Source organism: Pelobates fuscus, chromosome 4 (genome assembly GCF_036172605.1).
Source record: "Pelobates fuscus isolate aPelFus1 chromosome 4, aPelFus1.pri, whole genome shotgun sequence".
NCBI classification, from domain to species: domain Eukaryota; kingdom Metazoa; phylum Chordata; class Amphibia; order Anura; family Pelobatidae; genus Pelobates; species Pelobates fuscus.
This window is the reverse complement of record NC_086320.1, coordinates 282,316,359-282,340,749: the sequence shown is the minus strand read 5'-3', so window position 1 is coordinate 282,340,749 and position 24,391 is coordinate 282,316,359. Positions and strand designations below refer to the sequence as shown.

General features: G+C 40.9%; 1 protein-coding gene across 4 annotated transcripts in view; it reads left to right on the top strand.

The window, feature by feature from the left end:
• ELMO1 (engulfment and cell motility 1) overlaps positions 1 to 17,524 on the top strand; it is a 381,378-nt gene extending 363,854 nt beyond the window's left edge. For all 4 annotated transcript variants that reach the window (XM_063452154.1, XM_063452153.1, XM_063452157.1 and 1 more), the window contains 4 exons: positions 2,699 to 2,806; positions 12,769 to 12,848; positions 14,961 to 15,038; positions 15,712 to 17,524. In XM_063452154.1, the coding sequence (XP_063308224.1) occupies positions 2,699 to 2,806; positions 12,769 to 12,848; positions 14,961 to 15,038; positions 15,712 to 15,912 (467 nt within the window). In that variant the 3' untranslated portion in view covers positions 15,913 to 17,524. The remainder of the gene's footprint in view (positions 1 to 2,698; positions 2,807 to 12,768; positions 12,849 to 14,960; positions 15,039 to 15,711) is intronic.
• Positions 17,525 to 24,391: the final 6,867 nt, after the last annotated feature.

Genomic DNA, 24,391 nt, shown 5'->3' with positions numbered 1-24,391 from the left:
CTAGATGGACCTGGCACCCAGACCACTTTATTAAGCTGAAGTGGTCTGGGGGCCTATAGTGATCCTTTAAGCAGTTTTTGTTTATAGATCATTCCCCTGCAGTCTCACTGCTCAATTCCACCAAGATGTAATAATGTATTCAGTTTCAAATCCTAAATCAACTCTGGGTGCTATTATCATGGATACATATTATCCCATCTACACCTTGGGGTCACCTTGAGCAATCTCTCTCAGCATGTCCCTGCCTTTCGCTCTTTTCTTTTGATCTATCTTTTCATGTGTTTGAAGATCATAAGACTAATAACTCCCCAAACAATGTTTCTTTGTAGATTTCTTCCAGTTTAATAAATGTGTCTTGAACAAACATAAGTAAGAAAGCAAACCGTATAAAATAAATGGTGACCTTTGTAATGCTGTAAAACTCTCATTGTGTTGGTGTGAAAGGCCCAAGCAGATGCATGCTGGGTGTTTTTATATCTGCATTGTCTGATTGCTTGGTTACGATGCAAAATAAGAATATCCTATAATTTAGAATCCATTAATCCTTCTCATTAATATTAAATAAAAATGTTGTGATTTTTAAAAAACACATATTTACATCTCTCCATCTGAATATTTGTTCATATTAATAGTGCGAAGGAGCCTTTGTATTTCATTATTTGAAGTACAAATTGCCATATTCCTCTAAGTAGCTTTATCTTTCTGAGCTGAATTAGTGCTAGTGCCCAGTAGGAATGGAAACGCTCTATTTACCTTATCTGAAGAATATAATGTCTTTTTTTACTCTTGTATTTTTTCTGTTTACTACATTAAAAGTAAGGTAATCATTAAAAATATTAACCGAAGGAACACTGAGAAACGCAAAAAATGAATTGTATTTTTTCAGGCAAATTTGATTCACTAAAAAAAACATATGCCAAGTTAAAGGGACACCAGAATAACTAGAATTTATAGAGACTTTGGATTAAGTCAGTAGAGCGGCTTCACAAACTCCACCAGATTCAATGGCATGCCAAGTGAAGGCTTCATCTGGTGAAGGCTTAAAGGGACACTATAGTCATCAAAACAACTATAGCCTATTGTATTTGTTCTGGTGAGTATAATCATTCCCTTCAGGCTTTTTGCAGTAAACACGGTCTTTTCAGACAAAATTCAGTGTTCACATTACAGCCTAGGGCCACTGGCCACTCCTCAGATGGCTTCTAGAGGTGCTTCCTGGGGCCATGCTGCACAGTGTGCAGCACTGACAATCAATGTCTCCACCCTATGCATGTAGACACTGGACTTTCCTTATAGAGATGTATTGATGCAATGAATTTCTATGACAAGATGTTGATTGGCCAGGGCTGTGTTTAGCTTGTGCTGGTTCTGCCCCTGATATGCCTCCTTGACAAGCTCAGCCAATACATTCTTTCTTGTGTGAAAGCATTGTGATTGGCTTTTAAACACCACTTCTGATGATGTCAGCCAAGCAGGCAGATCAGGGACAGAGCCAGCAGCAGCAGACTGGAACAAAAGTAAGATTTTACTATATTAAGTGGGGCAAGGGGGCATCAAGGGGCTAGATGGTGTTTTAACTATAGGGTCAGGAAGACATTTTTGTGTTCTTTTAATTAATATTTTGTCGAAAAGAAAATTTAATTGTTTAATTGTTTAATATGCGTGCTCGTTTAACTGTGTCATCTGCTACTACTAATAAATGTTTACTTTTAAACCGTATCGTTTGTTGGCATAAGTACTAGTTATAATTAAATTCAGTATTTTTTGATATCTTGTTGAAGATATCAATTCTGCCACAGCTTCCATAGTTCTGCCACAACTGCCAAATGTTAGTGCTTTCTTTGTACATCCTGGTCTTGATTCTCATTAGGCTTTTGCGGTATTGACATATACTACTCATATTTAATTCGTGTATATCAATATTAGATCGCTAGTAGGTTTAAATAACTCTACCAAATGTTTGCCTGCTGTAAATTTTGCTTTCATCATGTACTGCTATTGCTAAGGGGTGGGTTTAACTTGTACCTCTGTAAGTTCCTATGCATTGGCTACACTATGGGAGAGCTTTATCAAGGCAAACTATATGCTATTATGGACAGAGCACCGAGTAAAGAACAGTCACCATGGGAACCAATAGAATATCATTTGATATTTAGCAGTTTGCATCCAAAACTTTACCTTTTACCCTGATACATCTTCCCCTAAAAATTTAGGGTAACAACGCTTTTATTTCAGCACTTTTGCAGATTCTAAACATATTGTTTATGCTTCCATATTCTACATTTGTCTTTTTGTTTCTGCATCATATGTAGATGTATCCATCCATTTTCATTCTCAGTGACATGTATTCTCCTAATATAAAGCCAAATGAATTAAAGTAAGTTGCTATTAGGAATTGTATATATGTATATGTAAGTCTCGGTAATATGACAGCTAGCCAATCAGAAATGGACAAGTCAGAGATTTAATATATCATTGAGTGCATATTGTTTGTCAGAATAATTATTCAGTAACCTTCATTCCCAGTATGAAATTCATAATGAGTACTCAAAGTATGGCAAAGATACAAGTATGCAAATAAAGCTCACATGCATTCAATGCAGATTAATGTAATTGAATGCTAGAATAACAATAAAGATGCTGAATATAACGTTGATCGTTTCATGTATATTTGTTTTGTATCTTTTTTTTGTCTTAGATAAGTTTTGGTATTGCCGACTATCTCCTAATCACAAGGTTCTACACTATGGTGACATTGAGGAGAGCCCCCAAGGAGAAGTACCGCATGATTCATTGCAAGAAAAATGTAAGTCACCTGAATATTCACTATATCACTTTAAAACATGCATTCAATTAGCTGGCAAGGCTTTCATACATAATTTGATGTTTGAGATATCCACCTTACATGAGTGATGCATATATCTGCATACATTTTTGTGAGACTTCAGACTTTTTTTTCGAAGAAACTGTGCATGCAGCATCAGCTGGTAAGATAGTTAAGTTGGTTAATGCATCAACTGCACAAAATGTTCAAACTTAATTGTCACATGTTCTCTTTTTGGTCGGGTCTTCAGGGTTTTTTTTTTCTTCAAAGACAAATAAACTCAGTATTATTACATTTAATAGGACATCTATTATTCAGCTACCAATTCAGTTAAATCTGAGAATGTACGCTAAAGCGCTTGGCTTTCCAATGGGGAGAAGGACTCAGTGTAAAAATAGATTGTATAATGCATTATTACATTTATGAAACTGTCAGTCTATGTGGCATTCATCATCATCAGCAATAGATTTTAAACTTTCAATAGAAACACTGCTGATTAACGTTCTCCATGTGAATGGCTTCTTGGAATAACCATCTTATATCCATATAAAAACGGTGTTGGTTTACGTGATTGCCTGCGTTGTGATAATGGATGGCGCCGGGTTGGAGCTTGTGGACTTTAGTATTATAGATTAAGGATGATTGGCTTAGGACCAGTATAAAACATTCCTATTGAGTTGATTGAAAAGGCTCACCATCCCAGTCATTGCACATTGGGAAGTCAACCACATATATATGTTGGAGATTATGTGGCAACAAAGACACTTTTTTACACACATGGTGGTCCTGTCCCAAGGTGGTATGCTCTTGGCACTCTGCCCAAAACCTCTTCACCTTCGTATTTCATTGGCATTTTCAGAACCTCTGGATGGGTTCCCCACTCACCAGCAGAAACTCTACAATAAGGGCACTATGGCGGCCTGTAGGGCTGTGGTTTCCAAATGGTTGCAGACAGAATTCCCTTATCTGCAGGAGGTAACAGCTAAAATTAATGACATGCACAAAGCCTCACCTCTATAATACATAAATCCCAGCCTGACTATGACTATGCTGTCTGATAGATGGTTGCCTTACATGCTCTCTGCTGAGGAGAGTTCCACTTTTTTACTTGGTAGATCTCCTTAATCAGAGGATTAGAGATATGGTGTGTTTTTTTGTTTTCTTTTGGGGGTGGGCGCTGTTATGCTTCTTTAAGGTTACTATAATAATGCTGCTGCTGTATTATGTGACATGTATCATTGTTTTTTACTTGCTGCACTGGTTTACAAAAAAAAGAAGTTTAAAAAAGGGTAACTCCAGGCACCAACACATGATTGGGACTATATTTATGTTTGGTTACTGTTACTTGTGCTGGATGTTTTTGTGCAGACACAGACAAAAACATACAACCAATATACACACCAGAGACACACATACTTTACATACAGCCTGCACACACATTGCACCCAGCCAAGACTACACACATACAGCCTGCACACACGGGACAGAGGGCAAGACACAAAATTCCACATGTTTGCTAATTAATTCCAAATTGAAAAAAATATCCATTTCTGGCTATAGCAGAGTTGGAGTATTTTTCCAGATGAGCTATTTTTGCCTCAGTTTTTTTTATTCAGATTTAATATGGGGGGTGGTTAGCATCTAGTATGCTAAAAAAAAAAAGTGCTTCAGAACAGCTTCATTAGACTCTTTCCTGTTTAAAAGGGGTCTTCATTTGGAGTTGGGAAAGCTGAACTAAAAACAATGTGTTGTGGTCAACTCCCTGGATTCTAAAAGAAATGATGCATGTGGACCAACGACTGGGTATCACCAAATACACCATTTTTGTTCCATGGAATATAGGGTGTAGAATCAATAGACAGAGAGAGCATTATGGGAAATTAATTTATGTGTGAAATGAGTTGAAGATTGACACAAGCTGGATTCTCTTCAGAGATGAACACAAGCAAAGCCTTTAACATTTGACCAGTGTTAATAAGGAGTAGGGCAGGCACAGACTGAGGGGAACAGCCGCGTTTTCGTGTTCTATAAATGTGTTGCAATTCTAATTAAAGAAACATTGAAATTATGTTTTATTTGCTTGTAACAGAATGATGAATGAAAATTACCCACTTTGTGTTCCCCGTACTGACAGCAAATACTTCATTAGGATTAATGATTGAAAACCTGTGCCCAGAAAATGTGCTTTTTATTAGAAATAATACAACAAATAAGAACTGACTTGCCTAATGTAACGCATAGGTTTCTCTATCTCTTTGTAAGCCAGAAAGTCCACTGGATTCTTTTAAAAAAAAAAAAAAGGTCTTTTAGGTGCCTCACTTCTTAAACATGTTTCCTACTGTATCCCACTTTAAACTTTACCTAGCCCAGATGCATATCCTAACTTATACCACAGAGACTATTTCCCTCCTTACCCTTGTGTATTCTTACACAGAGGCATATATTGGAGGAAGTAAGAGCCTGTAACAGAGTAAGAATTGAAAGAAGGGGATAGTCTGAAAGAAAGGCCAAGGAAGGAAAGATGGAGAAATTCTGAGACAAAGACCAATGGAAATAGACTTGTGCACAGTGGAAATTCAAATCATCTGAAATGAATTTTGCCCATTAGTCAATTAATTTGAGACAAAAAAAATTTATATTTTCGGTTTAGAATTTTCAGAAACCACTAGACATGTATGAAAAAGGTGAAGCAAGATTGATTGACAGAGATAATTTAGAAAAGAAGTAGAATAGTAAGGAGAGAAAATGCATAGAGACAGGTGGGGAAGGGGATAACTTAAATAGAGAGGCATAATGATAAAGGGGGCTGAAAAATAAATAAGCTGGGGGGGAAATATGGGTAGGAAAATAGGCTAATATGTAATTATAGGGGGGGCGGGGCCTAACCACCGAGCCGTGCAGACGTGCCTGATACGAGCTCCTGCCAGGCGGGCACAATCCGGGGCAAAAGCAACGGCCACTTAGCCCAAAACCACTCAGGGGTGCGCCACCCACGTCGGGGGTGCCCCCAGGAACCCAAAGATACCACCCCGGGGCCCGTCGAGGCTGGAAACATGAAGTCATAAACGCGGCCTACAGAGGCTGAAACTGAGGAGCGGCGGCTGCCCTCCTCGGCTTAAGAGCCTTCAAGCAGCAGCTTTGCAATCTACCCCCCCTTTGGACCAGCGGGGGATATCCCGCTAAGATATGTAACAGGGTTGATGTTCCAGGAGGGATAAGCCAAATGGCAAATGATTTAGGTAAACTGGAAAAATGGTCAGAGTTGTGGATACGTGCAAGATAATGCATCTTTGACGTAAAAACCCACAGGCAGGGTACAGAATATTTGATAGATTCCTAACCTCAACATCTGCGGAAAGGGATTTAGGGGTAGTTATTTCTGATTAAAAGTACCTTTAACCCCTTAAGGACACATGACATGTGTGACATGTCATGATTCCCTTTTATTCCAGAAGTTTGGTCCTTAAGGGGTTAAGGGGTTAAGTAACCTAAAGGTAGGCAGACAATGTTATAGAGCAGCAAGAAATGCTAGCAGAATGTTTGGTTGTATAGGGAGAGTTATTAGCAGTAGAAAGAGGTAAGTGCTAATGCACTCCTCACTTGGAGTATTGTACCCAGTACTGGAGACCGTGTCTCCAGAAGGATATTGATACTTTAGAGAGAGTTCAGAGAAGGGCTACTAAACTGGTTCATGGATTGCAGGATAAAACTTACAAGGAGAGATTAAAGGAACTTAACTTGTATATGTATTTGTATATGACTATATTTAAAAGAAGAAAAACTACCACAACAAGAGGACATAGTCTTAAATTAAAGGGACAAAGGTTTAAAAATATCAGGAAGTATTACTTTAAGGAGAGGGTAGTGGATGCATGGAATAGCCTTCCAGCTGAAGTGGTAAAGGTTAACACAGTAAAGGAGTTTAAACATGCGTGGGATAGGCATAAGGCTATAAGATAAGGCCAGGACTAATGAAAGCATTTAGAAAATTGGGCCGACTAGATGGGCCGAATGGTTCTTATCTGCCGTCATATTCTATGTTTCTATGTATTCTTGAGGACTTGAGCACTTTTTTAGTGCTTAAACATAAATAAGCCATTTAATGCAGACATTTGTTTTGTGTTCAGTGTGTACAGCAAGCATGTCAAACCCAAAGTCTAGCAAGGGCCAAATAAACAAGGTTTAAGTTTATGTGGGCCGCAAAAAAAACCCTGACATTTTCATAGAAATGTAGGTTTATTTTGAAATTTACAGTATGAAAAAAAAACAGCATCCCCCTCTACTAAACCACAGCACCCCCCATTTACTAAATCCCAGTTCCCTCCCTCCTCCCCCTCTAGCCAACAAGCGGACTCCACTCACATTGCCGCTGCCAGTATGCGACTCTGGAGCCCGGCACCCTGTGCCAAAGCAGATCCTCCCACTACTTCTTTACACCATTTGAAGGTGGAGCACATCGACGCCAGGTTGGAATGTGACGTGGCGTTGCGTGCCTCCGTACACCTCCAGTTCCTCCACTGTCCAGGCGCGGCCATCGCAACACTGACGGACACACTCACTGACAGACACACACACACACACACACTGACAGACAAACTCACTGACACACACACACACACTCACTGACACACACACACACACACACACACACACTTGCTCACTGACAGGCACATGCACACACACAGACACACTCACTGACATAGACACACACACACACTTACTGACAGCCATACTCAATGACAGACAGTCAGACACACTCACTGACAGACACACTCACTCACTGACACAAAGATTCACTCACTGATACACACACACTGACAGACATACACTCACTGAAACACAGACAGACACACACATTATTGTAATTATTCCTGGGTTCCAGTGGGGTCTTCTGTCTGGAGATCTCTTCCTGCTCCTCATGGCTTCCTTGCACGCAGTTTAATGATGCCGGGCGCCGGAATATTACGTCATATCCCGGCGCCTGGCATCATTACAAACGGAGCGCGAGGGAGCAGTGAGGAGCAGGAACACTGAGCTCCCTCGCTGCATCCACCGTCCCCTCCTCCCCGGCCGGGTAAATTATAGCAGAGTAGGCACCTGCAATGTGGGGAATGCAGGTGCCTACTCTGCTTGGAACATTAGGCATGTGCTCGCTGGCTTGCAAAGCTGTCCATTGTGGGCAGCGAGTTTGACATGCTTGGTGTATAGTATCTAGAGTAGGGGTAAGCAACCTCTTACTGGTACTGTGCCAAAACAAGATCTTGAAGTCCCTTGGCGTGCCTGTCCTATTTTTATTTTTTTTAATGAGTTGTATATGTTCCTGAATTGTATATATCTAGCAGTGTGTGGCTTTCCTGGGGTCCAGTGGGGACCGGGCTGGCCAGGTACTGGACTCCTGACAGTCCAGAGCCTGTTTGGCTCTGGCAGCCTTGAGTGCCGTGCATATTCACCTCAAATGCCATGCACTGCACACGTGCCATAGGTTGCTGACCCCTGATCTAGGGAAAACAATAACTTAGCCTGTTGTCTGTGTTCCTTCTTCTTCTGCTTAATCATTACAGTGAGCTTGAATTCATTCTTTAGAAAGGTAAATTGCGGTTACAAATAGTGCTGTATTGCTCCAAGGAGGAGACAAAACAGTGTGTCCAAAAAGAAAATGCCTGTCTGAAAAGGTCTTTGATAATATGGGATGTGTAAAATTGTAGCAGAGTGCAGGAAAAAATGCAATGAAAACTGTGCCTAGTATCGCAGATTATGTTTGATTAGCTGATATGAGTATACTATACAATGTTGGTGTTCCTTAAATGTGAACATGTCTAGGGAACATTTCCTTATCACACCGAAAATGTGTACAGAGTGAGATTTCACACCTGTTACTCCGTCGCAATATTGTGTGAGATGTTTGTAGTCTCGCAATCACAAAACAACAATCAAAGCAGCTACAGCAGTGTACGTGAAGGTAAAGTGGGCCACCATTAGTAGGAAGGTTCTTCTGCTCACTTCCTTGGTATACACTGCTATGCCTTTAGCAACTGTGTTTGGCATGTATTGGTTGACAGGTGTGGGTAGCAATGTAGAGGTGTATTTTAATGTTGTTTAATATTAGCTTTTTTGTACAGTGGCAGGTACACATTAAATGGAAGCCATGTTATCATAAATACCCATGGTGTTTACTCTGTACCCTACAAGAACAGAAATCCGTAAGAGGCGGGGAACCTTTTTCTTTAAATTGGCACTTCAAAAAACACATTAACATGCTTTTATCGATTTCGAAACAGCAAGATTTAATTTGTCTGAAGGGTTGAAATGCCTGCCAAACTTCTAAAATATAAGCCTTCCTTACAAAGATTTATCCCTTTCCACAATCTGACAGTAAAGAAAAGGTTATTTAACACCCAGTTTAAAAATATATTGTTAAATATGAATTGCTCATCTAACTTCATTCCCATGTTGTAATCTAAAACATGTCGTGCAGCATTTCCTGAACATTTTGAAAGAATCAAAGCTGATTTTTATTGTATGCACAAGTAGGCTTAAAGCAGCACCGTCTTCAAAAATAAACTTCATCTAATCTGTTTCTATATATCTCCCTGTGTCTAAATCTATGTTTCTTATTTCCTGAATTCTCTAGTTTTTAGTAAACACATTAATACAATTAGAGACTACTTGTCCTTATGTATGGCAGTCGGGTTGACAAAACTTGACAATGGGCGGAGCTTAAAGAGAGGTTCAGTTTCTGTTGCCAGTCAAATTTACCCACAATCCATAAGTAAAATCAATCCCACAAAAAGGAAACTGCAGACATCATGGGCAGAGGAGAACAAAATGGCTGCTCCCAGATTTTGAGAATTGGCGCAAGGAAAAAAAGCATAATAAATATTAATAAAAGCAGTAGGGGGTATTATTATTAAGGTACATAGGGCATAAGGAGAAGAAAACCAAAAGGGGAAGAAAAAAAAAAGACAGGTCCGCTTTAAGGTTTTTTTTTCATGTGTATTCTACAAGTCATTGAGGTATAACATCCTCCCCAGGTGATTTTGGTCACTCAGTTGATATTAAAATGTAACAGCCTGGTTCCACAGAACTGTAAAGTATGGGAATTGGAAGGGGAAAATAATTACAGATTTGTATCACTGTTTTAATGGGCTCATGTCTTTACTTTGAGCATGCTTTTGCAGTGCAGTGACCTGAAAGCATTGTTCCAAAACAAAAGCATTTTAGAATAAACCAACCTTGCACGCTTCTCCAATGTATTACAGACAGGCTATCTTTAATGTTCTTTCACTGTGTAATCTTCTCACAGTTATTAAATGTCTGAGATTTCCAGAATGAAAGCAGGAAACATTCTGCGGATTATCTCCTTAATGGTAATTACAGTAGGAGATTTGGCATAAACTGTAAACATAAATAAGATCACATTGTCTGCAAAATTAATCCTCTTGTTTGTGTTCAGCAAAATAAAGGAGATTGGGCGGTACATAAAGTCATTAGTTAGAAAACGGAACTGGAGAATGGGCTCTTACACAAATTAGTTCTGATGTTTTGTTTATTATAAATGGCCTCAGTGAATAATTTAAAGATGAACTGTCATGTTTGATGCAAAGGGCAAGTAGTACAGTTGTGGTAAGCAAAAAAAATAAATTTAAAAAATACACTAGCTTGTTCAGAGTGACAGTATCCCTCGATAATGCTCAGGAATTTACCCTGGCAAAAAAAAAAAAAAATGCCATACGAGCACTGTGTATGCTCAGGCAAATAGCTTCAGTCGATAGAGACACTGCAGCTTTTTTGCATAGCCAATTACTTCTCTATAGTGATAAGGTTAAAGGACCACTCCAACACCATAATTACTACAAACCACTGTAGTGTTTATGGTGCCAAGTGTGCCCTGATGTCTTCACAGAGTAACTTGTCAAACTGTTGACTACTAAGTCTCAACAGCTGCTTTATGCCTCTCCTGCTGCCTGACGTTCCTGCCACTGAGCTAATCCCAGCCATGCAAGGAGAGTTCATCTAGTGTTCTGAGCCAATGAGCCGGCCCTACCCTACAGAGTTTAGGAAGGAAACATGAGCTCATAGCACAAGATAAGGCAGTAAAAGTCCATTGGGAACTAGGTAATGTTATGAAACCAGTTCACTGTGTATTCTGACAGGGTGCCAGAACACTCCTGGCACCATAACCACTACAACTACCTTTATAGTGCTCAGAGTGTTCCTTTTATCACTCTTACTAAAGAGAAGCATTCTCATAACCGACCTCCAAAATGCATGCCTGATTCTGGTGGCAATGTTTGATTAAAGTGATACTATAGTGCCAGGAAAACAAAACCGTTTTCCTGGCACTATAGGTTCTTACAGTGCCCCCCTCCCGTGGCGCTGAAGGGGTTAAAACCCCTTCAGTCATTTACCTGAATACAGCGCCGATGTCCCTTGGCGCTGGATCAGGCTCTGCCCACGCTCCTCCCCCACCAATGTCAGCCGTCGGTGGCGTCCTAATGCGCATGACTGGCAAGTGGCGTGCTATAGGGTTCCCTATAGGAAAGTTTTGTTTTAATGTTGGGGATTTGATTGACGCTGGATGTCCTTACGCTTAGCGTAAGGACGTCCAGCATCATTTAGGCAACTTTTGGTCTCCTAACCACCCGGAAGTCACTAGAGGTGGAGCTAACCCTGTGATGGAATTATTACAGTTTCTCAGAAACTGCAATAATTACCACTGTAGGGTTAAGGGACATGGAACACTGCACCCAGACCACTGCAATGAGCTGAAGTGGTCTGAATGCCTATAGTGTACCGTTAATGATAAACATGGAATGTAAATAAATTTGTAGTAAATCCTGACCACATATATTCCACATTGCAGGACTGCAAATTACATGTGCTTTCAAAGATGGGACTTACTGAGCTATCTTTTTCTTTCTTTTGTTCAACCATTCAATTATACTGAATCCTACCCTACAGACTAAACTTTACAAGTCTCTATAAAAGTCACTTCTTATAGAGTCTGCATGATATGGTGGCACTTTATATGCAATAAAATGTCATGTATGCAAAGTGCTTGACAAATTGCCAACACATTTTATAGATAATGTTAGTCTATTTTAAGGATTCGTTCTTGTACCTTTATGTGCTATTTTATGAAGGCACAGCTCAAAGAAATTCATTAATTTATGCAAAGTCCTTCAGTAAGAGACGTAAAGATGTAAAAAGAGAGTCTAAGCACCAAAATCACTCCATCTTCATGTAGTACTTCTTGGGGCATTAATCCTCCCCCTGCAGCTTGGCAAATGCTTAAATTTTTCAGTTTCCACACCTACTAGTAGTTGGCAGGGAGGCAGCCTCTAGGGGTTCCGGACTGAAACAGTTTCCATAATGTAATCTATTTTTTGCTTGAAAGCATACTTATGTGGATTACTGCGTGTCTAATGCATCTCTATGACAAGCATCTGGTTGAACATCATCAATCGTTGTCTCACTGGAGGAGGATCCGTCTGCAATCAGGAGTCTCTCTTGGCACTGAGAGAAATTAGAAAATGTATTTCTATTGGTATCACTATCAAAGATGGGATTATTTACTGTGTCTTCTTAGAATTCTGCTAGGCGTTATTGAGAAAACTTTATCTCAAATCACAGTTATAGGTGCAAACAATGTTGTAGAATCCCAATGTGTAAAAAAAAAAAAAATTAAACTCACGATTTATAGTGAGAATTTGGGTATTTATTCTTTTTGGGGGAGAGCAAGCTTCAATGAGTAGCTAAAACTGCCAATTAAAATTAGCCTCTCCTTTTGTACCTCATCTTATACAGCATGTATGTTATAAACCTAAACATAGATATGTGTATTCTACATGGTATGGTATCTAACCTAGAGGAACAGATGCATTATTGTTGCAAAATGTACATTATAACTATTTTGCCTTAGTTGTATTTGTTTTGTGTTTTAGTGCCCATAGCAGACATAAAAGCAATAGTGACTGGGAAGGACTGCCCACACATGAAGGAAAAAGGAGGCAAACAGAACAAGGTGAGAGGAATCATATTCCACCTCGTATTAAATGAAATGTTATTCTCTTTTCCTGTAGTGATTCATCATAGCCAAATGTTTCTTCCCAGTGACACAATTTATGTCACTTCGTTATGTAAGTCTGTAATTAACAGATGACATCTACGGATGCCTTGAAGCCGTCATAGTAGGATAATTGCACAGTAAGCCCTTTACATGTCAGAATCCATAACACTAATGGAAGTAATATTTTTTTATATCCTTTATAACTGTTCGGTTTGCATAGTAATCAAATAGAATTCATCTAGATACTGATCAAATGGGTTTAACCATTTTACAGTGCACTTTTTCTGGATACATTTTCTATGAATAAAAGGTTGTTTAAAAAAGAAGAGAAAGATGGAAGCAGCGGCTTGTTTATTAATTGCGCTTACATATATTTCCATCTTTCATTTGACCACTTTTCATCTTGTTTTATATTCCCGCTGTTGGAGATCCCTATTGCTTCAAAGGGACATAGCAGACACCTGGCCAACTTTGATGCATATTGAAGATAATGATAAAATTACTTATCTGGCTTAACATTCGTGCTCCATTTTTCTATAAAATGCACACAGTCCAGCTCATTATGATCTTCTATTCTACTGGGAGATTTAGATGTTTTTTTTTCTTGGTTTTTCCTTTCTTGTCTTTCATTTATTTTTTTTCGTTTTGCTTTATTTTCCATCCTTCCTCATTGCTTTTCTTGCTTTTTTGAGTGCAATTTTATTCTCCAGTCTCTCAACTACATGTGTAGTTATTATTGCAATACATTTCCTCCCCCCCCCCCCAGTATTTTATTTTCATTGTTATAGTAATGGATTATGTCACATTTTCCATATGGTTTCTCTATTTGAATTACAAGCGTGTGAATCTGAACTGGGTACATTCTCACTCCTTCCTCTGTTTCTCTATATTATTTTTATATATACAAAAAAAATCTGTTCAAATAAAATAAAAGGGCATACACATCATTTCAATATATATATATATATATATATATATATATTTTTTTTTTTACTGTTACTACAACAAATTGTGTTTGTTCCCCAAAACACAGACACAATTACAAGCAACCATAATACTTGCTTATTTCATTTGTGCGATCATTCTGATTTTTACCATAAAATGTATTGTGGGCATTATATATCTAAAGTCTTAGTAATTCTGGCTGTATACTATTCAATTGACAACACCATGTGGATGACCTTCACATTGCTTAGTGAAGTTCCCTCTTGTGTTGTAAGTACAGTTACAACTGAAAAAAAAAAATCTTAAAAATAAACAGTGCGATAAAAAAGTCCCAAAATTGAACATTCCTCGTACTTTCCTTATTTGCACTTTGCATTACAGAGAATCAATAAAGTGAATCAAATTGCTCTGCTATGAAAAATACTGAATACAAATGTGCATGGTAAATAACCCTTGCTCAAAACAGCTTGTTAAAGGGACACATTACCATGAATCTTTAATGTGAGACCATCCAACGTGTGAAATTGTGAATATGTTTGTGCAGTTATGGAATTTTCTATCAACTTGTTAATAGGTTAGAAAATTACAACTAGCGGTAAATGCAGAAACATATAAAATGTCTTTTTTTTTCCCTGCATTATTAGTATATTCTTATTTTAAAGGGAAACCGTCCTTCTCTGGAATAGCACCAACATATAAACCAATGAAAATCTCAGATACTTGTATTCACATTTTTGTTGTTTCAATATGTTCCATTTTCTTTTTATGTATATATTGAAGATTTAGCACATTTCATCATAATTCCAGTTATTCTGGAGGAAGAGAAATGGAAAAAAAAAATCTGTTTCTCCTCAACCTTCTGTGATTTCTCAGGTTCAAAGGGCAAAGTATTTAGCAGTGATTGACAGGGAAACAAAATGGAGGTGCTCAGATAAAAGATATAGGTAAATATAGGTGGTCTACATAATTTTATTTCTTAGTCCTCAAATGTTTTTTTTTTTTTTAAATTAATATATGGGAAGAGTCCAATTAATAATAAAAGTCAGAATAAGTGATAGTTGTCCTTTAAAGTGTTTTTTCCCTAAACGTTTTGACTTACAATTGGTTTTCTCTCCCTTCTAGGAAGTTCTTGAGTTGGCATTTTCAATTCTGTATGAGTCCAACTGCCAATTAAATTTCATCGCTCCAGACAAACATGAGGTACGTCTTTTGAAAGTGATGATTGTGACATTTAAAAAATATAATCATACTTGCATCAAAAGCAAAGAATAGGGTATTACATTTTGTATTATTGAGTTATTTTGACTTTAAGCCCTTCCTCCCACTATTCATACGGAATGTTGACATACTTTCAATGTTCATAATGTGTTGATGAAACTCCCAGCAAATATGTAGGTTAAAAGATGGATGTAACTGCAGATTGTTCTCTTGTCACCCAACATATTAACCACCCTTAAAATGTTGTGTGAGTTTAGTTGTATGCAATTATTATTACCCGTGAGGTACCACTGCCTCGCTTAGAGTCACTATTTCTGTGTTCACAACATCGAATCTTGGTGCAGCTAAAGAAATTCAAAAACAAAAGCAAAACCTTTTTGCTTTGTCTATACATTTTCTAGTAATGTGACTATTGATATGTATAGATAATATTTTAATGTCAGTAAATATCTTTGAGTGTTTTTTCATATTGTCGCAGTTCTAAAAGACATTATATAAAGGTATACAAATGACAGAGGACCTCCTTGCACCATAGCTTATGTGAGGAACATAATTTGTTTTGGGGCATGGAGAATCCCTTTAATAGACAATAATTAAAGATGTTTTAAGCTGGACTCTTATCGATCAATGGTTTCTTTTTTTTTTTTTTTTACAGTACTGTATCTGGACTGATGGCTTAAATGCCCTGCTTGGGAAAGATATGATTAGCGATCTAACAAGAAATGACTTGGACACATTGCTGAGCATGGAGATTAAACTTCGTCTTCTGGATCTGGAAAACATACAAATCCCTGATGTGCCTCCCCCCATTCCTAAGGAGCCTAGCAACTACGATTTTGTTTATGATTGCAACTGAGATCATTCACCTCCGACTCCTGTTTCAATTGGAATTCCTAACTGGAGAAAATTAATATAAAAAAAAAAAAAAAATGAAAAAACCCAAAAGATAACGATGCATTGCTCTTAATTTAACATTCGGTGCTCCACTTACCTCGAATGGAGCCTTTTTTCTTAACATATCAGCTAATTTTGCATTTGCATGATGCATTGGACATACACTGATGACTTGTGTGCTGAAGAAGCAAACCCTTTTCACTAGACGTTCCCTAAACTTGCTGTTAATATTACTAACATTATCAACTGAAATCTCATCAGACATGTAATGAGCTCCGTATGAAGAGTTTTGATTTGGGCAATAATTATTGGGTCGAGGAAATGAATAGACTTTACAGTCGATGCTGCTGCTTCTTGTCCTGACTTGATGCCTAAAAGGAGCTAGACGCAGCAACTAATGTTAAAAAAGTAACTGCTTAATGGCTTTGCGTAATTATTTTTGTCCTCAATGGCCCTTTTCTTGACTGCAGCGTGGAAGTCCACTTTCCTCAAAATAAATCCAGGGGATGACCTAACTTGAATCAGTACGGATATTGTATTAGCATCTTAAAGATCACACTTTTATGCACTGCTAATATGATCAAGACTATATTTTGTTCTTGTGCGGTGTGTAACTATTACACACTAAAATAGCAAAACATTCAAAATCACAAACGAACATCTTTTAATTGAAGTTTGTTCCTGCACATACTAACCAGTGTTTCATCATGACAAGTAAAATAATCTATCGTGCTACAGACATGCTACTATTAATGGCAATACTGAACATGTCCACACCCTTCCAGCCTTTCAGAAATTTAAAATGCACAATGAATTGTTCATGTCTTTTCAATGTCTTCTAGCAGTTGTTACAAATAGCGATCACAATCTTTCTGCCACGTCATACCACCAAAATTACCATATATCTATTTGCAAGGTTTTTTCATTTATGATTAGAGTGAACATACCCCGAATCTTCTCAGCAGATCGTACTGGGATCTTGCTCTGTGTAGGCTTCCTATAAAGAGTGTTCTCTGGAAAAAACCCAACCCCCAACTACCATTGGTTCGACATGATCACATCTGTGGTCTGAGATTCGTGCAGATTTAGGGAACAATTGACTTACAATAACGAAGTCCTCTGCCATATTTGGTTTGACTCAGGATCAAATCTTGTGTTTAAGTCCTAATAAAGAACATATTCAGTATTTCACTTCTATAGTTGACATACAGAAAGCATCATCAGTAGGAAGCAATGTCATCCCCTGGCTTTCCATGACCATAACTGTCAGACTATGACAGCAGTACTGGTCATTCACAGAGGGTATACCTTAATCTGAACTCTAGAACACAGTGAGTCTAAATCAAAGTGACAAACAATGATGAACTGAGTTCAACAGCACATACATGTCACCTGATTTTGGATTCTTCTTTCAATTCGCAAGTTTGCTGTTCAGTTGAGTACATTGTTTACCTTATCAGTTTTCTATTATATTTATTTAATATATGCAGAAGGAATTGAGAATATTTCATCTAATATCATGAAAAGGATGTACATATTTATATCAATTCATAATAAACAGTATGTGCTTTTCTTCTTTTTGCAGTGTCCGCTATTGTAATAGGCTGAATACAGTTTTGGTTTTAGTAGATACACACTTTAATGGGATTAGTTCTTTTGGAATAGGACAGAGATAGGGAAAACAGAGAACTGAAAATATCAGCAAACTGAAAAAGGAAGAGAGTGGTGAAAAGAGAAGAAATGTGAACTGGACAGGATAATCAGATGGAGGGAATGAAAACGTCTAGAGCAGTGATGGCGAACCTTTTTGAGCCCGAGTGCCCAAACCGCAATACATGCCAACTTTTTTTCCCTCAAAGTGCCAACATGGCAATTAAACCTGAATACTGAGGTTTACGTTTAGAAAAAAACTACTCGTACAGTTAACAACTTTTGTTTTAAAAGAACACAACAGAGAGTTAAATTATAAAAAATGTAAATAATGATATAAATTAAGCTTATATTAGTATCTCCAACAAATGCAATACATACACACAGACTGCTGAACACATTCACACACCAACTGCTTAATACATACACACACCGAGACACAGACAGACTGCTAAATACACACACAGTCCGCTAAATACACGCACACTGCTGAGTACGCAGTCTGCTGAATACACGCACGCAGTCTGCTGAATACACACACACACACACACACTGCTGAATACATAAAGACTGCTGAACACACACACATATACTGCATTGAGGGGTGCAGTGTATGTGTCTGTGTGTAATGTTGTGTGGGGGGGTGGGGTGCTGTGTGTGGGGGGTTGGGGTGCAGTGTGTGGGGTGCTTTGTGTGGGGGGGTAGGGTGCTGTGTGTGGGGGGGGGTAGGGTGCTGTGTGTGGGGGGGGGTAGGGTGCTGTGTGTGTTTGGGGGGAAAGGGTGCTGTGTGTGTTTGGGGGAAAGGGTGCTGTGTGTGTTTGGGGGAAAGGGTGCTGTGTGTGTTTGGGGGAAAGGGTGCTGTGTGTGTTTGGGGGAAAGGGTGCTGTGTGTGTTTGGGGGAAAGGGTGCTGTGTGTGTTTGGGGGAAAGGGTGCTGTGAGTGTGGGGGGGAAAGGGTGCTGTGAGTGTGGGGGGGAAAGGGTGCTGTGAGTGTGGGGGGGAACGGGTGCTGTGAGTGTGGGGGGGAAAGGGTGCTGTGAGTGTGGGGGGGAAAGGGTGCTGTGAGTGTGGGGGGGAAAGGGTGCTGTGAGTGTGGGGGGAAAGGGTGCTGTGAGTGTGGGGGGTAGGGGTGCTGTGAGTGTGGGGGGTAGGGGTGCTGTGTGTGGGGGGGTAGGGGTGCTGTGTGTGGGGGGGTAGGGGAGCTGTGTGTGGGGGGGTAGGGGAGCTGTGTGTGGGGGGGTAGGGGAGCTGTGTGTGGGGGGGGTAGGGGTGCTGTGTGTGGGGGGGTAGGGGTGCTGTGTGTGGGGGGGTAGGGGTGCTGTGTGTGGGGGGGGTAGGGGTGCTGTGTGTGGGGGGGGTAGGGGTGCTGTGTGTAGGGGGGTAGGGGTGCTGTGGATAGGGGTGCTGTGTGTAGGGGGATAGGGGTGCTGTGGGTGCGGGGTAGGGGTGCTGGGGGTAGGGGTGCTGTGGGTAGGGGTGCTGGGGTGCTGGGGGTAGTGGGAGTAGTGGGAGTAGAGGTGCTGGGTTAGGGGTGCTAGGGGTGCTGGGGGTAGGGGTGCTGTGGGTAAAGGGGGTAGGGGTGCTGTGGGTAAGGGGGTAGGGGTGCTGGGGGTAAGGGTGCTGTGGGTAGTGGGGGTAGGGGTGCTGTGGGGGGGGGGTAGTGGGAGTAGGGGTGCTGGGGGTAGGGGGAGTAGGGGTGCTGGGAGTAGGGGTGCTGGTAGTAGGGGTGCTGTGGGTAGTGGGAGTAGGGGTGCTGGGAGTAGGGGGAGTAGAAGGAGTAGGGGTGCTGGGGGTAGTGGGAGTAGGGGTGCTGTGGGTAGTGGGAGTAGGGGTGCTGTGGGTAGTGGGAGTAGGGGTGCTGTGAGTAGGGGGAGTAGAAGGAGTAGGGGTGCTGGGGTAGTGGGAGTAGGGGTGCTGTGGGTAGTGGGGGTAGGGGTGCTGGGGGGTGGGGGTAGTGGGAGTAGGGGTGCTGGGGTAGGGGGAGGAGGGGTGCTGGGAGTAGGGGTGCTGTGGGTAGTGGGAGTAGGGGTGCTGTGGGTAGTGGGAGTAGGGGTGCTGTGGGTAGTGGGAGTAGGGGTGCTGGGAGTAGGGGGAGTAGAAGGAGTAGGGGTGCTGGGGTAGTGGGAGTAGGGGTGCTGTGGGTAGTGGGAGTAGGGGTGCTGGGAGTAGGGGTGCTGTGGGTAGTGGGAGTAGGGGTGCTGGGAGTAGGGGGAGTAGAAGGAGTAGGGGTGCTGGGGTAGTGGGAGTAGGGGTGCTGTGGGTAGTGGGAGTAGGGGTGCTGTGGGTAGTGGGAGTAGGGGTGCTGGGAGTAGGGATGCTGGGGGTAGTGGGAGTAGAAGGAGTAGGGGTGCTGGGGGTAGTGGGAGTAGGGGTGCTGGGAGTAGGGGGAGTAGAAGGAGTAGGGGTGCTGGGGGTAGTGGGAGTAGGGGTGCTGTGAGTAGTGGGAGTAGGGGTGCTGGGGGTAGGGGTGCTGGGGGTAGTGGGAGTAGAAGGAGTAGGGGTGCTGGGGGTAGTGGGAGTAGGGGTGCTGGGGGTAGTGGGAGTAGGGGTGCTGGGAGTAGGGGGAGTAGAAGGAGTAGGGGTGCTGGGAGTAGGGGTGCTGGGAGTAGTGGGAGTAGAAGGAGTAGGGGTGCTGGGGGTAGTGGGAGTAGAAGGAGTAGGGGTGCTGGGGGTAGTGGGAGTAGGGGGAGTAGAAGGAGTAGGGGTGCTGGGAGTAGGGGTGCTGGGGGTAGTGGGAGTAGAAGGAGTAGGGTTGCTGGGGTAGTGGGAGTAGAAGGAGTAGGGGTGCTGGGGGTAGTGGGAGTAGAAGGAGTAGGGGTGCTGGGGGTAGTGGGAGTAGGGGTGCTGGGGGTAAGTTATTAAATCAGTATCCCCCTCCCCTTCCCTTCTTGTTACCTTTGGTGAAGGGGAGGGGGGGGACACAGCCATCCCTGGTGGTGGTATGCAGGACAGGAGGACAGGTCCTGCAGCTCTCCTGTCCTCCCGCGCGATGCTGTGTGGAGCGTTGCCATGGTAACGCGCGGCAACGCTCCACACAGCTCGCGGGAGGACGGGAGAGCTTCTTCCTCGATCCCTCCCCCCTGCTTCCAGGTCCTGCCGACACGGAAGCAGAGTAGGCGCCTGCCGTTTTGGGCAGGCAGGCGCCTACTCTGCAGTGATGGCAAAGCTATGGCCGCGTGCCCACAGAGAGGGCCCGGCGTGCCACCTGTGGCACGCGTGCCATCGGTTCGCCATCACTGGTCTAGAGGGTGGAAAGATGTGAGAACAGGAACAGAATGTATATGTAGAGAGTTCATGAAAATGGAATAAGGCAAAGTGGAAAAAGGTAATTTGAATGGAGAGTAGGAATGTGAAAATATATATAAAAAAAAGAAAAAAAAGGTGAAGTCAAAAGAACAGTGATCCAGATGAATAAGAGCAGGCAAGGCAGTAAAGAGGGATAACTGAAAGGACCATGATTATTTGTTAGGAAGATAATAAGAAAGGAAGAGTTTGAGTGAAATTAAAATGGACATTGATGGTTGAACTGTCAAAGAAACCTAGAACTGAAATGGACATGGGGGATTAAATTAACTGCAGGAAATAGACTGGAATACAAAGTGGATAAATATGCATCCCTACATATATTTATATTATACAAATGAGTTTTAATTTGTCAATTCTCCTTCATGTGACCTTCTATATGTTCAAGCATTATGTTAATGACTATGCTCAGTCTGGTCTAATTGTAAAAGTAAAATACTCTCTCCTTGGGAAGATCTGAAATTGACCTATAGTGCGTGACATGATTTAATTGTACGTATTAAAAAGATTAATACTGATAGAATTAACTAATTGCATGGGAAGGAGAACCGTGCATGATATAAATACTAAGTGTGGTGGTGAGCTGTGCAATAATTTGTCCAGTGGATACATTTATTTTAACAAACCTTTAGTGAATAGAGGTTAAGTAGCATTTTGTGCAGTTACAGAGAGTAGTTTAGTTAGTAAAGTATTAAGAAAACTAACATCTTTATTTTTATTTAACACTATCAGCACTGTATATTCCCTTTATAGGGCGCGGTTTATCACTCTGTCTACCTATATTTGTTCTCTTGGTGAGATTTTTGGGAAGTCTCACAGATTCTCTGCTGCCCATTCCTTTTTTGCACTGTGTAGCGAGCGCTTATTTCCTGTTGTATCCATATCTTTATTTTAGATTACTACTAACTATAACACATTACAGTTAATATAACATTGATATGTATTATTATTTTTGTAATTAATTCATACAAATAGATTTATAGGTTTTCAGTTCATCTCGTGGCTTTATCTTGGTTCTTGTGGGTGGCACAATTTAAATGTCTGAAACTGTCCCAGAATGCACTTTTGAAAATGTTGGGTACCTGCTTATGAGGTCAGATGTGTGAACACACACTATCTCTTGATTACCTGCATGTTTTTTTCATCAGATGGTCTGTGCTTTCTGACCAGGGAAGACGACATAAAATGTTTTCCCATAGATCAAAGATGTGCTTTAGATACACTTAAAATAAGGAGTTTTTTTTTGTATGCATGCATTACAAAATAATATGCACAAAAGCTATAAATATTTTATTTTAAATAGTAATAAAATATGACATTTTAAATTAATGCAAAGTAATAACTCAATTTTTACATTCTATTACTTTAGTGTAACTATTAAATGTTGACCAAAAAAAGTACCCCTCAATTCAGTATAGTCAATACCTATATGAACACCTCTCAATCATCTCAACACCATCACTAAAACAAACATATAAAGACCAGTTAATGGTAACATTCGAGAATGAACAGTTTATTGATGACTTTAGGGTAAGAGCAGTTTATGTCACATTCCAATCCAGCCCTGAAACCTCCAAAAGGCATATTTTCTTTTAGCATATATCTGTCTCTTTAAATGATCCTTAACAATTATGTTTAGGTTCTTCATGTATATACCTTGAGATGAGATGCTCATTCACATGTAAATTATAGAATACTCCTATTTTTATTTTTCATTTGTTAACAGACTGGGAACAAATCAAAAAGTCAGTTTGTTGTTCTCGGAGTACGTAATGGTCTGACTATAATTTGAATTCTAGCTGGATTTTGATCAACAATATATTTTCCAGGTTGAGTATCTTGATTCTAATTCTTTAATGGATCACTGTCCATCTGGTTCTACTTCCACAATACCACACTGAAGCTGAGCTAACTAAAGTGAACAAAAAACAATTATATACTAAATAAAAAGTTTGCTGCCCTCAACTATGACCTTTTTTCCTTTCTGTCAGTTGTCACATTATGGATCATGTATATCTTTTTACCACTTTGGTTCCCCTAGCTTTTGTTTCTCATTTTACCTCGCCCAATGCAACGTGTCTTTCTCTGGAATATCTGTGAATATACCTCTGTTCAGTTCTGAGTTCCCCTCTCTCTATTTAGGACCTCTTTTGGCATTTTTTTTAGCAATTTTTGATGCTCAGAACCCCCTATGTGGTGATGATTCTCAGATAACCTTTCTGTTCATTGGCACTTCCCTAAACCCTATCCCACAAGATTGATTCCTTGTTATGACTTTAGAGAAACATGTGGCAGGCATTCCTTAAAGTGGCACACTGCCAGTTGAGGGGTCTTTGCATATTTCTTTGTGCAAAGACCCCCACAAAGTAACGTGTTTACTTTTGTAGTGGTGGCTGAGGAGTGAGAAGTTAGGGAGACATACTTAACCTAAATTCTTGGTGACATCATCTTTTCTCCACTATACTTCTTTGGCTTCTGGAGATGTTATTACTGTTAGACTCTTGTGCATGTGCAAAAGTGAAAAACTGAGTCTATGGAAGATCCTGCAAAACCACAGAACCTTCAACAGATATTCTTTCTCTTGTGCTGTAAGGCAGTGCTCCTCAACCCTCTCCTCAACCCAGCCCAGGATTTGGGGATTACCTATGTGTGTCTAAGGTGTTTAGAAAAAGAAAAAAATTTTTTAGAGTCTATACCTTATATACCGTAGACACACCTGGGTAATCCCTAAATCCTGGACTGTTAGGTGTACCTTATACCGCCCCCTTACCGCTTCCTTTTATATAGGAATAAATGTTGCACGCAAAATATAACATGATACCCCGATCCGCAAAAGCCCCACAAACTGCCACAGGGGACTTAATACTAAAATTCCAAATGGCTAGAGAAAAGAAGATGGTCCTAGAGGCCACAATGGGACAGTCTTCCTACCCCTTTGAAGGGATGACCCTCTCTTTTTATACAGACCTGTCAGCAGGAACGCTGGCCTGGCGGAGATCCCTGAGCACATATACAGCCCTACTACGCCTACACCAAATCCAGTATCGCTGGAGCCCGAACCGCACCCTCACCATAAGCAAAGGAGACACCAAGCATGTAGTCCACAACCCCCAAGAGGCCGCTGAGACGATGCAGCAACTGAACAACCCCACGGACCCACACGGTCCAGCACCACACCTCGCTGGCCGCGCACAATGGCTGGGAAGCCACACCGTGAATGCCCCGGAGTTTGTGCCCAGGAAGCCGCCGACTGACCCATACGCCACTGCCACTACATGAACGGGGCTGCAGACTTGCCAGCCACCTACCGCTGATGGAACTCACCGCGAGGAGCGGAGACGGGGTTTTACTGGTTTGGGACTGGGATATTGGCTGCTCAGGGGGGTAGTATAAATGTTTTACACACACTGTTTTGCCGTAGAGATGTATGTGTAACGGCTGCCCTTCCTCGCTATCAATGTCTCGGTAACACTGGTCTTGCCCGAACCC